General features: G+C 39.4%; 1 protein-coding gene and 1 non-coding gene across 2 annotated transcripts; one reads left to right on the top strand and one right to left on the bottom strand.

Annotated features, from left to right (window-relative positions):
• Window positions 1-1,336: 1,336 nt before the first annotated feature.
• LOC130980425 (uncharacterized) lies at window positions 1,337-2,383 on the bottom strand. Its single transcript, XM_057904109.1, has one exon. It carries the CDS (start codon window positions 2,381-2,383, stop codon window positions 1,337-1,339), a length of 1,047 nt encoding a protein of 348 aa, XP_057760092.1.
• A 6,554-nt stretch (window positions 2,384-8,937) lies between these two features.
• Window positions 8,938-9,045, top strand: LOC130983520 (small nucleolar RNA R71). Its single transcript, XR_009087505.1, has one exon. It is a non-coding gene; the product is annotated as a small nucleolar RNA R71 (small nucleolar RNA).
• The last annotated feature ends 7,920 nt before the right edge of the window (window positions 9,046-16,965 follow it).

The following is a 16,965-nucleotide window of genomic DNA, read 5'->3' as shown; positions in this document are numbered from 1 at the left end:
CCGAAAAAAGCTTCCCGTGAAGAATTCGATCTGAGAATATGTCAGGCTATTTCTATTCAAACTTTTTATGACAAGGAAGAGATAAAATTTGAAACAAAATTGGTCCAGATCAATAAAAAGCTTGCCAAAATATGCAAGAGACGAGCTGATATAGCCATACCTCTGACTACTACTCAGCAAGAACAACAACAAATCATCCAAGAAATTGTTTCTATTGAGACCAAGCAAGAAGAATATGGAAAACAACATGACAAGGTCCAATACGAAAAGTTCAAGCATGCTGAGGCACTTTCAATTTTGGACAACAAAGTGGCAAAGCTACGCTCAGACTTGGCAAAACTCCTGGCACCTCATATCTCTTAAATTTCAGTATTTGTAATAATTTTATTTCCTTTCGGACTTATGCACCTTAACTTCAATTTGGCAAACAAAAATTTGCTTTAAGTATTTTCCATTATTTGAGTCAATTATATTTCCCAATTCGATATCTTTAATCTGATATGCATTTTCCGAATACAATCCTATCACTGGGAAAGGACCTTCCCAAATATGGGACCATTTGCCAAGAAATCTTGATTTCTTTTTCATTGGCAAAATAACCTTTAAAACCAACTCATCTATACTGAAATATTTTTCTCTTATTCGATGATTATAACTTCGAGCAACACTTTCTTTTTGTCAAATCATACTCTCAAGTGCCAGGATTCGCTCTGAATTTAATTCATTCAACTCATCAAACATTGCATTCCAATAATCATCGACTGGCAAATCATTTTATTTTGATACTCTCAAAGTATTCAAATTAATTTCTAGTGGTAGCACTACATCATGGCCATAAACCAATTTATAAGGTGTAGTACTTAAATGACCTTCTTGGTGAATTTTGATAAGCCCATAATACTTGGCTTAAAGTTTCATGCCACGTTCGGGGTCTACTCCCGATATGCTTCTTGATCAGACTTATCAGGATTTTATTTGCTGTCTCCACTTACCCATTAGCCTGTGCATAATAAGGAGTTGAGGTAACCATATTGATATTCCTTGAAGTTGCAAAATTTTTAATTCGCTGACCAGTAAACATAGTCCATTGATCAGTGCTCAATGTTTAAGGAATTTCGAATCGATGAATTATATGTTCCTCAATAAAGTCTATTATTTCATTTTGACCAACTTCTATCAGAGGAACCGCTTCAACCCGCTTTGTGAAGTAATCGATTGCTACCAAGATAAATTTATGCTATTTCGATGAAGGAGGGTAGATCAACCAAATCAAATCTAAAGCCCAACCTCTAAATGGCCATGGCTTTATTATCGAATGTAACTCAGGTGCTGGAATCTACTGTATCGGACCATGTTTCTGGCATTCCTGACATGCCTTTGCATAATTGATACTATCTTTTATCATAGACGGCCAATACACGTGATTGCGATATAAAACCCATTTCATCTTCTTCCCAGCCCGATGGGCACCACATATCTCTTTCTGGACTTTGCCCAAAGCAATAATTTGATCATCTTGACCTAAACATCTCAATAAACTTCCATCAATTCCTTTCTTATACAATTCATCAGCCATTATAACAAAACTCATCGCCTGCAAGTTTATCTTTCTTTCAACTGAGGTGCTGAGATTTTTTAAATACTCAGCAATAGGCTTTCTCCAATAATCATTTTTCCATTTATCTATGCATAAAGCCTCTCTTTCATTCACAGGCACTAATATTTGATGGATACTAGCCAATTTTTTAAGAGTTTCTGGACCGATTCTATATCTCGAAGTAATTTGGGCTAATTTATTAGCAATTTCATTATGGATTCTGGGGATGTGAACCAAAGAAACTTTTCGAAAGGAGGTTAAAAACTCCCAAGCAGTTGTTAAATACTTTTGCAACTTCTCATTATTGTATTTAAAGTCCTTCAATAAATGCTTTAAAACCAACTGAGAATCCCCTAGTATTTGAACTTCCAAAGCCCTTTTACTAATTAATATTTCGAGACCCAAAATCAAAGTTTCGTACTCTGCCACATTATTCGAGTAAGGATATTTTAATTCAAACAAGAATTCTGATAGAATTCCCTCTGGTAAGATAATAAGAATTCCAACCCTTGCACCATCTTTATGCTTCGATCCATCAAAATATAACTTCCAATAATCGACTTCAATGTCGATTACATTTACCCTCTGGTCATTCAGATCTTTCGAATTATCTACAAGAAAATCTGCAATGACCTGACCTTTCACAGCTTTGGCCGGGATATATTGTAAATCAAACTCTGTCAAAGTTAGCATCCATTTTCCTAAACGTCCTCGTAACATTGGGAAACTTAACATATATTTGATGAGATCAGCTTGTGCTATAACTTTCACCGATTTAGCCACCATATAACATTTTAGTTTCATAGAGGCATAATATAAAGACAAACACAATTTTTCTATCGGGAAATACCTTGTCTCGATATCAGTTAGCACCCGACTAAGGTAATAAACTGCCCATTCACGCCCATTCTCATCATCTTGGGCTAACATACACCCAATTGTGTTTATATATGTGGTGCACGAAATTGTGATCAATACTTTTTAATACACGAAATAATCCCTAGTAATGGCTCCAAAGACTTGGTGCTCAATACCATGGCATAAACACAACTTCGCACAACTAACCAGCAAGTGCACTGGGTCATCCAAGTAATAAACCTTACGCGAGTAAGGGTCGATCCCACGGAGATTGTTGCTATGAAGCAAGCTATGGTCACCTTGTAAATCTCAGTCAGGCAGACTCAAATGGGTATAGTGATAAACGAATAAGGCATAAAGATAAAGATAGAGATACTTATGTATATCATTGGTGAGAGCTTCAGATAAGTGTATGAAGATGCCTTCCCTTCCGTCTCTCTGCTTTCCTACAGTCTTCATCCAATCCTTCTTACTCCTTTCCATGGCAAGCTCATGTAGGGTTTCACCGTTGTCAGTGGCTACCTCCCATCCTCTCAGTGAAAATGTTCCCATGCTCTGTCACAGCATATGGCTAATCAGCTGTCGGTTCTCGGTCAGGCCGGAATAAAATCCATCGATCCTTTTGCGTCTGTCACTAACGCCCCGCCTGCTAGGAGTTTGAAGCACGTCACAGTCATTCAATCATTAAATCCTACTCAGAATACCACAGACAAGGTTAGACCTTCCGGATTCTCTTGAATGCCGCCATCAGTTCTCGCCTATACCACGAAGACTCTGATCTCACGGAATGGCTGGCTCGTTTGTCAGGCGAGCACTCGTTTGTCAGGCGATCAACCATGCATCGTGTATCAGGAATCCAAGAGATATTCACTAAGCCTCGGATGCTTGTAGAACAAGAGTGGTTGTCAGTCACCTTGTTCATGAGTGAGAATGATGATGAGTGTCACGGATCATCACATTTATCATGTTGAAGAACAAGTGATATCTTGGACAAAGAACAAGCGGAATTGAATAGAAGAACAATAGTAATTGCATTAATACTCGAGGTACAGCAGAGCTCCACACCTTAATCTATGGTGTGTAGAAACTCCACCGTTGAAAATACATAAGAACAAGGTCTAGGCATGGCCGTGAGGCCAGCCTCCCAATGATCTAAGAACTAGATGTCCAAAGATGATCAAAGGATCTAAAAATAATCCAAAGATGAAAATACAATAGTAAAAGGTCCTACTTATAGAAAACTAGTAGCCTAGGGTGTACAGAGATGAGTAAATGACATAAAAATCCACTTCCGGGCCCACTTGGTGTGTGCTTGGGCTGAGCAATGAAGCATTTTCGTGTAGAGACTCTTCTTGGAGTTAAACGCCAGCTTTTATGCCAGTTTGGGCGTTTAACTCCCATTTAGGTGCCAGTTCCGGCGTTTAACGCTGGAATTTCTTGAGGTGACTTTGAACGCCGGTTTGGGCCATCAAATCTTGGGCAAAGTATGGACTATCATATATTGCTGGAAAGCCCAGGATGTCTACTTTCCAACGCCGTTGAGAGCGCGCCAATTGGGCTTCTGTAGCTCCAGAAAATCCACTTCGAGTGCAGGGAGGTCAGAATCCAACAGCATCTGCAGTCCTTTTGAGTCTCTGGATCAGATTTTTGCTTAGATCCCTCAATTTCAGCCAGAAAATACCTGAAATCACAGAAAAACACACAAACTCATAGTAAAGTCCAGAAAAGTGAATTTTAGCTAAAAACTAATAAAAATATACTAAGAACTCAACTAAAACTACTAAAAACATACTAAAAATAATGCCAAAAAGCGTACAAATTATCCGCTCATCACAACACCAAACTTAAATTGTTGCTTGTCCTCAAGCAACTGAAGATCAAATAAGATAAAAAGAAGAGAATATGCAATGAACTCCAAAAACATCTATGAAGATCAGTATTAATTAGATGAGCGGGGCTTTTAGCTTTTTGCCTCTGAATAGTTTTGGCATCTCACTTTATCCTTTGGAACTCAGAATGATTGGCTTCTTTAGGAACTCAGAATCCAGATAGTGTTATTGATTCTCCTAGTTAAGTATGATGATTCTTGAACACAGCTACTTATTGAGTCTTGGCTGTGGCCCAAAGCACTCTGTCTTCCAGTATTACCACCGGATACATACATGCCACAGACACATAATTGGGTGAACCTTTTCAGATTGTGACTCAGCTTTGCTAAAGTCCCCAATTAGAGGTGTCCAGGGTTCTTAAGCACACTCTTATTGCCTTGGATCACAACTTTATTTCTTTCTTTTTCTTCCTTTTTCTCTTTCTTTTTCGTTTTTTTTTTTTGCTTGCTTTTTTTCTTCTCTTTTTTTTTGTATTCACTGCTTTTTCTTGCTTCAAGAATCATTTTTTTTATGATTTTTCAGATCCTCAGTAACATGTCTCCTTTTTCATCATTCTTTCAAGAGCCAACATTCATGAACCACAAATTCAAAAGACATATGCACTGTTCAAGCATACATTCAGAGAACAAAGGTGTTGCCACCACATCAAGATAATTAAACTGTTATAAAATTCAAAATTCATGCAATTCTTTTCTTTTTCAATTAAGAACAATCTCTAAGAAAGGTGAAGGATTCATAGGACATTCATAACTTTAAGGCATAGACACTAAGACACTAATGATCATAAGACACAAACATGGATAATATAAAGCACTAAAATTCGAAAAACAGAAAATTAAAGAACAAGGAGATTAAAGAACGGGTCCACCTCAGTGATGGCGGCTTGTTCTTCCTCTTGAAGGTCTTATGGAGTGCTTGAGCTCCTCAATGTCTCTTCCTTGTCTTTGTTGCTCCTCTCTCATGATTCTTTGATCTTCTCTAATTTCATGGAGGAGGATGGAATGCTCTTGGTGCTCCACCCTTAGTTGTCCCATGTTGGAACTCAATTCTCCTAGGGAGGTGTTCAGTTGCTCCCAATAGTTTTGTGGAGGAAAGTGCATCCCTTGAGGTATCTCAGGGGTCTCATGATGAGAGGGGTCTCTTGTTTGCTCCATCCTTTTCTTGGTGATGGGCTTGTCCTCATCAATGGGGATATCTCCTTCTATGTCAACTCCAACTGAATAACAGAGGTGACAAATGAGATGAGGAAAGGCTAGCCTTGCCAAGGTGGAAGACTTGTCCGCCACTTTATAGAGTTCTTGGGCTATAACCTCATGAACTTCCACTTCTTCTCCAATCATGATGCTATGAATCATGATGGCCCGGTCTAGAGTAACTTCAGACCGGTTGCTAGTAGGAATGATTGAGCGTTGGATGAACTCCAACCATCCTCTAGCCATGGGCTTGAGGTCATGCCTTCTCAATTGAACCGGCTTGCCTCTTGAATCTCTCTTCCATTGTGCGCCCTCTTCACATATGACTGTGAGGACTTGGTCCAACCTTTGATCAAAGTTGACCCTTCTAGTGTAAGGATGTTCATCTCCTTGCATCATGGGCAAGTTGAATGCTAACCTTACATTTTCCGGACTAAAATCCAAGTATTTCCCCCGAACCATAGTAAGATAATTCTTTGGATCCGGGTTCATACTTTGATCATGGTTCTTGGTGATCCATGCATTGGCATAGAACTCTTGAACCATCAAGATTTCGACTTGTTGAATGGGGTTGGTAAGCACTTCCCAACCTCTTCTTCGGATCTCATGGCGGATCTCCGGATATTCACCCTTTTTGAGTGAAAATGGGACCTCGGGGATCACCTTCTTTAAGGCCACAACTTCATAGAAGTGGTCTTGATGCACCCTTGAGATGAATCTATCCATCTCCCATGACTCGGAGGTGGAAGCTTTTGCCTTCCCTTTCCTCTTTCTAGAGGTTTCTCCGGCCTTGGATGCCATAAATGGTTATGAAAAACGAAAAAGCAACGCTTTTACCACACCAAACTTAAAAGGTTTGCTCGTCCTCGAGCAAAAGAAGAAAGAAGAGAGTAGAAGAAGAAGAAATGAGGGAGAAGGAGATGGCTTATGTATTCGGCCAAGGAGGGGGGAAGTGGTGTTTAGGTTTTGTGAAAATGAAGGAGTGAAGAAGGGTATTTATAGGAGAGAGGGGAGATGGGGTTCGGCCATATTGGGTGGGTTTGGGAGGGAAAGTGGTTTGAATTTGAAGGGTGAGGTTGGTGGGGTTTTATGAAGGATGGATGTGAGTGGTGAAGAGAAAGATGGGATTTGATAGGTGAAGGGATTTTGGGGAAGAGGTAATGAGGTGATTGGTGAATGGGTGAAGAAGAGAGAGAGAGTGGTGGGGTTGGTGGGGATCCTGTGGGGTCCACAGATCCTGTGGTGTCAAGGAAAAGTCATCCCTGCACCAATTGGCATCAAAAATCACGTTTTGAGCCATTTCTGGCGTTAAACGCCGGGCTAGTGCCCATTCCTGGCGTTTAACGCCAGGTTCTTGCCCTTTTCTGGCGTTTAACGCCAGTCTGGTGCCCCTTTCTGGCGTTAAACGCCCAGAATGGTGCCAGACTGGGCGTTAAACGCCCAGAATGGTGCCAGACTGGGCGTTAAACGCCCAACTGCTAGCCTCACTGGCGTTTAAACGCCAGTGAATTCTTCCTCCAGGGTGTGCTGTTTTTCTTCCTGTTTTTCATTCTGTTTTTGCTTTTTCAATGGATTTTGTGACTTCTTATGATCATCAACCTACAAAAAACATAAAATAACAAAAGAAAATATATAAAATATAATCATTGGGTTGCCTCCCAACAAGCGCTTCTTTAATGTCAATAGCTTGACAGAGGGCTCTCATGGAGCCTCACAGATACTCAGAGCAATGTTGGAACCTCCCAACACCAAACTTAGAGTTTGAATGTGGGGGTTCAACACCAATCTTAGAGTTTGGTTGTGGCCTCCCAACACCAAACTTAGAGTTTGACTGTGGGGGCTCTGTTTGTCTCTGATTTGAGAGAAGCTCTTCATGCTTCCTCTCCATGATGACAGAGGGATATCCTTGAGCCTTAAACACATAGGATTTTTCATTCACTTGAATGATCAGTTCACCTCCATCAACATCAATCACAGCCTTTGCTGTGGCTAGGAAGGGTCTGCCAAGGATGATGTTTTCATCCATGCACTTCCCAGTCTCTAGGACTATGAAATCAGTAGGGATGTAATGGTCTTCAACTTTTACCAAAACATTCTCTACAAGTCCATGAGCTTGTTTCTTTGAATTGTCTGCCATCTCTAGTGAGATTCTTGCAGCTTGTACCTCAAAGATCCCTAGCTTCTCCATTACAGAGAGAGGCATGAGGTTTACACTTGACCCTAAGTCACACAGAGCCTTCTTGAAGGTCATGGTGCCTATGGTACAAGGTATTGAAAACTTCCCAGGATCTTGTCTCTTTTGAGGTAATTTCTGCCTAGACAAGTCATCCAGTTCTTTGGTGAGCAAAGGAGGTTCATCCTCCCAAGTCTCATTTCCAAATAACTTGTCATTTAGCTTCATGATTGCTCCAAGGTATTTAGCAACTTGCTCTTCAGTGACATACTCATCCTCTTCAGAGGAAGAATACTCATCAGAGCTCATGAAGGGCAGAAGTAAGTCCAATGGAATCTCTATGGTCTCATTTTGAGCCTCAGATTCCCATGGTTCCTCATTGGGGAACTCAGAGGAGGTTGGTGCACGCCCATTGAGGTCTTCCTCAGTGGCGTCCACTTCCTCTCCCTCCTCTCCAGATTCGGCCATGGTTATGGCTTTGCACTCTCCTTTTGGATTTTCTTCTGTGTTGCTTGGGAGAGTAATAGGAGGGAGTTCAGTAATTCTCTTGCTCAGCTGTCCCACTTGTGCCTCCAAATTCCTAATGGAGGACCTTGTTTCAGTCATGAAACTTTGAGTGGTTTTGATTAGATCAGAGACCATGGTTGCTAAGTCAGAGGGGTTCTGCTTAGAATTCTCTGTCTGTTGCTGGGAAGATGATGGAAAAGGCTTGCCATTGCTAAACCTGTTTCTTCCACCATTATTGTTGTTGAAACCTTGTTGAGGTCTCTCTTGATTCTTCCATGAGAAATTTGGGTGATTTCTCCATGAAGAATTATAGGTGTTTCCATAGGGTTCTCCTAGGTAATTCACCTCTTCCATTGAAGGATTCTCAGGATCATAAGCTTCTTCCTCAGATGAAGCATCCTTAGTACTGCTTGGTGCATTTTGCATTCCAGACAGACTTTGAGAAATCAAATTGACTTGTTGAGTCAATATCTTGTTCTGAGCCAGAATGGCATTCAGAGTATCAATCTCAAGAACTCCTTTCTTCTGATTTGTCCCATTGTTCACAGGATTCCTTTCAGAAGTGTACATGAATTGGTTATTTGCAACCATTTCAATTAGCTCTTGAGCTTCTGTAGGCGTCTTCTTCAGATGAAGAGATCCTCCAGCAGAGCTATCCAAAGACATCTTGGATAGTTCAGAGAGACCATCATAGAAAATACCTATGATGCTCCATTCAGAAAGCATGTCAGAAGGACACTTTCTGATTAATTGTTTGTATCTTTCCCAAGCTTCATAGAGGGATTCTCCATCCTTCTGTCTGAAGGTTTGGACTTCCACTCTAAGCTTACTCAATTTTTGAGGTGGAAAGAACTTTGCCAAGAAGGCATTGACTAGCTTTTCCCAAGAGTCCAGGCTTTCTTTAGGTTGTGAGTCCAACCATGTCCTAGCTCTGTCTCTTACAGCAAAAGGGAATAGCATAAGTCTATAGACCTCAGGGTCTACCCCATTAGTCTTGACAGTGTCACAGATTTGCAAGAACTCAGCTAAGAACTGATAAGGATCTTCCAATGGAAGTCCATGGAACTTGCAATTCTGTTGCATTAGAGAAACTAATTGAGGCTTAAGCTCAAAGTTGTTTGCTCCAATGGCAGGGATAGAGATGCTTCTCCCATAGAAGTCGGGAGTAGGTGCAGTAAAGTCACCAAGCACCTTCCTTGCATTGTTGGCATTGTTGTTATTTTCGGCTGCCATGTGTTCTTCCTCTTTGAAGAATTCGGTTAGGTCCTCTACAGAGAGTTGTGCCTTAGCTTCTCTTAGCTTTTGCTTCAAGGTCCTTTCAGGTTCAGGGTCAGCTTCAACAAGAATGCCTTTGTCTCTGCTTCTGCTCATATGAAAAAGAAGAGAACAAGAAAATGTGGAATCCTCTATGTCACAGTATAGAGATTCCTTGAGGTGTCAGAGAAAAAAAAATAGAAGAAAGAAGAAGGAGAAAAATTCGAACTTTAATTAGATGGAGTTCGAATTGTGCATTAAGAAGGAGTGATACTCCATAAATAGAAGGATGTGAGAAGGAGGGAAGAGAATTTTCGAAAATTAAGTTAAAAAGTTTGAAAACATTTTGAAAAACACTAATTGATTTTCGAAAATAAGAGTGGGAAAGAAATCAAGTGATTTTTGAAAAAGATTTTGAAATTAGAAATTAAAAATATTTAATTGAAAACTAATTTGAAAAAGATGTGGTTAAGAAGATATGATTGGTTTAAAAAATGTGATTGAGAAGATATGATTTGAAAAACATTTTTTTAAAAAGATTTGATTTGAAAACAATTTTAAAAGATATGATTTTAAAAATTAATGACTTGCCTAACAAGAAAAGATATGATTCAAACATTAAACCTTTCTCAACAGAAAATGCAACATACTTGAAATGTTCAATCAAATCATTAATTGTTAGCAAGTATCTTAAAAAAAGAAAGAAATTGATTTTGAAAACATTTGATTGAAAAGATTTGATTTGAAAAAGATTTGATTTTGAAAAACTTTGAAAACTTGAAAAAAAAATTGATTTGAAAACAAAATCTTCCCCCTGGTGCCATCCTGGCGTTAAACGCCCAGAATGGTATCCATTCTGGCGTTTAACGCCCAAAATGCTACCTTTTTGGGCGTTAAACGCCCAACCAGGTACCCTGGCTGGCGTTTAAACGCCAGTCTGTCCTTCTTCACTGGGCGTTTTGAACGCCCAGCTTTTTCTGTGTAATTCCTCTGCTGCATGTTCTGAATCTTCAGTCCCCTGTACTATTGACTTGAAAATAGAACCAAGATCAAATAAACAAGGCATGCAAGACACCAAACTTAAGATTAGACACTAGACTCAAACAAGAAATATAAAGTATTTTTGGTTTTTATGATTTTGTAAATTTTTTTGTGCTTTTTTTCGAAAATTATATGGAAGAAGAAAATAAAGGTATCAAAATTCTTAATGAGAATTCCAGGAATCATGCAATATTAGTCTAAAGCTTTAGTCTAAAGGAATTAGACATAGCTAGCTAAGCTTCAGCAGGACATTGCATTCAAGAGCTAAATTGATGATGATCAATCAGCTTTGGTGATGATAAGAACATCACCTTGAAACACTAGAATTCATTCTTAAGAACTCTGAAGAAAAATAATACCTAATCTAAGCAACAAGATGAACCGTCAGTTGTCCATACACAAGAACAATCCCCGGCAACGGCGCCAAAAACTTGGTGCACGAAATTGTGATCAATACTTTTTAATACACGAAATAATCCCTAGTAATGGCTCCAAAGACTTGGTGCTCAATACCATGGCATAAACACAACTTCGCACAACTAACCAGCAAGTGCACTGGGTCGTCCAAGTAATAAACCTTACGCGAGTAAGGGTCGATCCCACGGAGATTGTTGCTATGAAGCAAGCTATGGTCACCTTGTAAATCTCAGTCAGGCAGACTCAAATGGGTATAGTGATAAACGAATAAGGCATAAAGATAAAGATAGAGATACTTATGTATATCATTGGTGAGAGCTTCAGATAAGTGTATGAAGATGCCTTCCCGTCCGTCTCTCTGCTTTCCTACAGTCTTCATCCAATCCTTCTTACTCCTTTCCATGGCAAGCTCATGTAGGGTTTCACCGTTGTCAGTGGCTACCTCCCATCCTCTCAGTGAAAATGTTCCCATGCTCTGTCACAGCATATGGCTAATCAGCTGTCGGTTCTCGGTCAGGCCGGAATAAAATCCATCGATCCTTTTGCGTCTGTCACTAACGCCCCGCCTGCTAGGAGTTTGAAGCACGTCACAGTCATTCAATCATTAAATCCTACTCAGAATACCACAGACAAGGTTAGACCTTCCGGATTCTCTTGAATGCCGCCATCAGTTCTCGCCTATACCACGAAGACTCTGATCTCACGGAATGGCTGGCTCGTTTGTCAGGCGAGCACTCGTTTGTCAGGCGATCAACCATGCATCGTGTATCAGGAATCCAAGAGATATTCACTAAACCTCGGATGCTTGTAGAACAAGAGTGGTTGTCAGTCACCTTGTTCATGAGTGAGAATGATGATGAGTGTCACGGATCATCACATTCATCATGTTGAAGAACAAGTGATATCTTGGACAAAGAACAAGCGGAATTGAATAGAAGAACAATAGTAATTGCATTAATACTCGAGGTACAGCAGAGCTCCACACCTTAATCTATGGTGTGTAGAAACTCCACCGTTGAAAATACATAAGAACAAGGTCTAGGCATGGCCGTGAGGCCAGCCTCCCAATGATCTAAGAACTAGATGTCCAAAGATGATCAAAGGATCCAAAATAATCCAAAGATGAAAATACAATAGTAAAAGGTCCTACTTATAGAAAACTAGTAGCCTAGGGTGTACAGAGATGAGTAAAAGACATAAAAATCCACTTCCGGGCCCACTTGGTGTGTGCTTGGGCTGAGCAATGAAGCATTTTCGTGTAGAGACTCTTCTTGGAGTTAAACGCCAGCTTTTATGCCAGTTTGGGCGTTTAACTCCCATTTAGGTGCCAGTTCCGGCGTTTAACGCTGGAATTTCTTGAGGTGACTTTGAACGCCGGTTTGGGCCATCAAATCTTGGGCAAAGTATGGACTATCATATATTGCTGGAAAGCCCAGGATGTCTACTTTCCAACGCCATTGAGAGCGCGCCAATTGGGCTTCTGTAGCTCCAGAAAATCCACTTCGAGTGCAGGGAGGTCAGAATCCAACAGCATCTGCAGTCCTTTTGAGTCTCTGGATCAGATTTTTGCTCAGATCCCTCAATTTCAGCCAGAAAATACCTGAAATCACAGAAAAACACACAAACTCATTGTAAAGTCCAGAAAAGTGAATTTTAGCTAAAAACTAATAAAAATATACTAAGAACTCAACTAAAACTACTAAAAACATACTAAAAACAATGCCAAAAAGCGTACAAATTATCCGCTCATCAATATGCTACAATGTATAACTTCAAAGGTTCATGTGGACGAACATTCGTCATAATTGGAGTCTTAGATAAATAAGCCTTAATCGAATCAAATGCTAGTTGATGCTCATTCGTCTATTCGAACTGTGAGTCATTCTTTAATTTCACTAAAGGTGCAAACACTCAAGTTTGATCAGAAAGATTCGAAATGAACCTTCAGAGGTAATTCACCTTTCCTAGGAAGGATTGCACTTCTTTTTTTGATTTGGGCGTAGATAATGCCAATATTGCATCTGCCTTATTTTTATTGACTGCAATTCCTTTTTTATGAACAACCAAACCTAGGAAGTTTCCAGCGACACCCCAAAAGCACATTTTAAAGGGTTCATTTTTAATCCATTCTTCCTCATGGTGACAAATTTTTTTCTTAAGTGATCAATGTGTTGACTCACTGAAATCGATTTGACCATAATGTCATCGATATATACCTCCATAAATTTTTCAATAAACTCATAGAATATAGCATTCATTGCTCATTGATAAGTTGCACTAGCATTTTTCAAACCAAAGGGCATAACTACCCATTCATAAGTACCTAACGCCCCAAGATAACGAAAGGCAGTTTTGGACACTTCATCTTCTACAATAAAGATTTGGTTATATCCTGAATAACCATCTATAAAACTTAAAATTTTGTTTTCCGCCGCAGAGTCGGTTAACATATCTGCAATCGGCATAAAGTACTCATCTTTTGGAGTAGCATTATTCAAATCTCGAAAATCAATGCATACTCTCAACTTTCCATTTTTCTTCATCACAAGAACAATATTCGAAACCCATTCCACATATCGTGCAGTTCGAATAAATTTCGCTTTAATCAAGCATTCTATTTCTTCTTTAATCTTTTGATTGATTTCTGGAGCAAAACAACGAGGGGTTTGCTTTACAAGTCAAGCATTTGGTTTCAATGCTAATCAGTGCTCTACAAGAGAATAATCGAAACCAGACATCTCATGATAGTTTCAAGCAAAACAATCTTTAAATTTATGTAAAAGATGAAAAAGATTAGTTCGAAAAGGATCGACAAGATCTTTACAATATATGTAATTCGAACAACATCAAGAGTCCCAAGATTAATTTCTTCCAAGGGATCTTGAGATTCAAACCCTTTGAAATGGTCATCATCTTTTACTGAATATTTTTCGAAACCCAAAGGTTCTAGGTCATAGATGCAATCAAAAGAAAAATCAACAGATTCATTGGGAATTGAATGCACTTGATCATTTACTAAATTAACATCAATTTGATTTTCAACACCATATATCTCTGCTACTACATCAGCAGTTCGGTTTGAAACATCATTTGGACTACATAAAGAAGAAATACTTATACTATGACTGAACTCGATTGAAGATATCGAGCTATTACAACTAATAGAAGAATTCGAATTCCTACATGATTTCACTTCATCAGAAGAACCACTTTTATTTTCTACATTAAGAGAATTACTTAAATAACTCTTTAAAATTACCTGGTAGTCTGAAACATCCTGGTCCTGATCCATTGAGCAATCCTTTATCCAGCCCTTAAGAGAGACAATCCCAGCCAGTTGGGCTCACATTCAATTGTGGGTAGCGTAGCTTCACCGTTAAACCCTCCGAAGACAAGTAATAGCCTTCACAATTGTAAGAGTTCAGCGTCCTATCAACGTCCAAAGGTTTCAATTTAGGACCATACATTTTGAAGTCAGCGTACAACTGTTCGACATACAGGTTAGAATATGCTTTAATGACTTCAAGTTTGCCATCTTCCATCCAAAGAAGGACATTTTGATGTACAGTCGAAGGTACAGCTCGACACCATGGATCCAATCTCGCCCTAATAAAGCATTATAGCTTGCTTTTGACGGTACTACCACGAACACAGTATTTTGTTCGAAGGACCTAACTTTTACACTCAAAGTAACTAGACCCTTTGTTGGGGTTGAAGCCCCACTAAAGTTCGTTACAGTAATATTTGTGGGGACCAAATCATCAGGATGCTTTCCCACCTTCATCAACATCCTTTATGGTAGGAGACTTATTGCTGCTCCCCCATCAATCAAAACTTTACTCACTTTGATCCCACTCAGAGTAGTGGTGATATGGAGTGGGCGAAGATGGGATTTTTTCCTCTCAGTAGGCCTCAGAAAGTAACCCAGTTCATCCTCATATCGGATGAAGGAAAAAGCCTCTTCGGCTTCCATATCATAGTCTTCCTCTGGGTCACCTTCATATTCCCCCAGAAACTTGGTCGGAATAATCGAAATCGTTCCAACCATATCATCATCCCCTTCTTCGAAGTACTCTTCATCAACATCAACTTCCTTACCTTTGTTGACTCCCGAAGATTGAGCTATTGCTTTGCCTTTCTCCATCTTCGCAGGAGATGGAATTTCCTTCGAGCACGTCTCTCCATCAGAAGGAAAGACAATTCGAGAATGACCGGAAGGCGTTGCCCCCTTGCTTACATCTGCTTGAGGCTTCTTGTTTTGATTAGGGTTCCTTCTTTCTCTCCCTCTTGGATACCCTCTGGCTCGACCACGGTAGTGAGAATATTGGTTTCGAGGAGGTCCACGATGTCCCCACTGTGGGTTACGATGATAAAGAGTATCCCGCTTCTGAAACTCCTAGTTCTGAATCCATTGAACACCTATAGCCTGGGAACGGCTCAAAGGTATAACTACATTTTGTTGAGGGGTCTTAGAATTCTGACCCTCTATATGCCGAATTGACTGTCTTTGGTACGCCTGCTCCTGTCTATGAGCCAATTCTTTCTTCATTCTTTCTTTCTCAAAAATTGCCGCTGCTTCAGCATCAAACACAGTATTACATCGTGGGTATAAAGACACATCACGATCTTTGATCTTCTGCTGTACCAAGAAATTGAGCAAGCCATCTTCTGCTCGAGGATACACAGATCGAACTTGTGACTCAAAATCATCAAGAGGCACATCAAAGTTGTAGGACATGCCAACCATGTTCACACTGAAACATGGTTCAACGAAGCTAACATCAGTATCAAAGGGACCAACATTAACCTTCATCTCCTTTTTTCCATCATCGAACTTCAACTGTCCCTCTATTATAGTTTCTTGAATTAAGTCCCTGAAACGAACACAACTGTTAATCAAATGATTGGTTGCTTGGTGAAATTTGCAATAAGGTTTCCTTTTTAAATCTTTCACCGAAAGTAAAGTTCTACCCTCAGGCAGAATTAACTGTTTATCTTTAAGTAACACATAAAAAATCTGATAAGATTTTGAAATATCAAAACTATACCTTTTTCCACTTTTCAACTTTGATTCATTTGACTTTTCATTACTAGGAAGCTTTTTAAGTAAGGAATAGACATATGGAGGGCCCCTCTTAAGTTCAGCCAAATCGATTTCTGTTTCAAAATCGAGTTCCTCCTTTGAGGACTCCATAGTCACATAATCAACTTTCTCTTTTCGAGTAAAAGGTTTACTCTTTGATCTTTGCTCACTCCTATATTTCTCCTTCTCTTTTTTCATAAGTTCAGTCTGACGGACCTTTTCAGCCAGATGTGCTAAATCAGGGATATGCACATTAAGCAATTTTCAGCGCATATAAAATCTTAGCCCCATAAATTCTATTTTCACCACTTTGCTCTCAGGTAATGAAACATAGCATCTACTTCTAGCGTTCTTGAAACGTATTATATAATCGTCAATGGTTTCACCATCTTCACGTTTCAAAGTCACTAGATCAGTAACTGCCACATTCATTTTTCCTCGATAGAATTGAGCATGAAAAGCAGTTTTCAACTGATTCTATGTCGTTATCGAATTTGGTCTAAGATTTGAAAACCAAGTAAACGCATTCTTCGTTAACGAAGAAGGAAAAAACTTCATTTTCAAATTTTCATCATTGGATACATTTCCAATCTCAACCAAATATTGAGCAACATGTTCAGTGGTTAATTCTCTAACTTTACCAACAAATTTTGTGATTATCTTTAGATTTTTTACCCCTCTTGACACTTCAGCCATTTGAATAACTTGAGGGAAAGCAGACACAAAATGAGGTTGATTCATAAAACTAACATTTAAACCGACCCAATTATGCACTTCTTCCACAATCCTGATGACTTGATAACGTCCACCGCCATGATTAGCACAAAATCTGCCTAGAAATTCATCAGCATTTTGACCACGGAGAACTACATGAGGATTTTCTCTATCAAAAATATTATTTTCAGTCTGAAACATATTTTCGAATCCTTTATTATCTCCCATGGCATTATGCC

The sequence above is a fragment of the Arachis stenosperma genome, chromosome 5 (genome assembly GCF_014773155.1).
Source record: "Arachis stenosperma cultivar V10309 chromosome 5, arast.V10309.gnm1.PFL2, whole genome shotgun sequence".
NCBI classification, from domain to species: Eukaryota; Viridiplantae; Streptophyta; class Magnoliopsida; order Fabales; family Fabaceae; genus Arachis; species Arachis stenosperma.
This window is presented reverse-complemented; position numbering and strand designations above follow the sequence as displayed.

What these genes read in the sequence shown, in the direction of transcription:
- LOC130980425 (XM_057904109.1), bottom strand. Translation starts at nt 2,383, where the DNA reads ATGGTGGCTAAATCGGTGAAAGTTATAGCACAAGCTGATCTCATCAAA.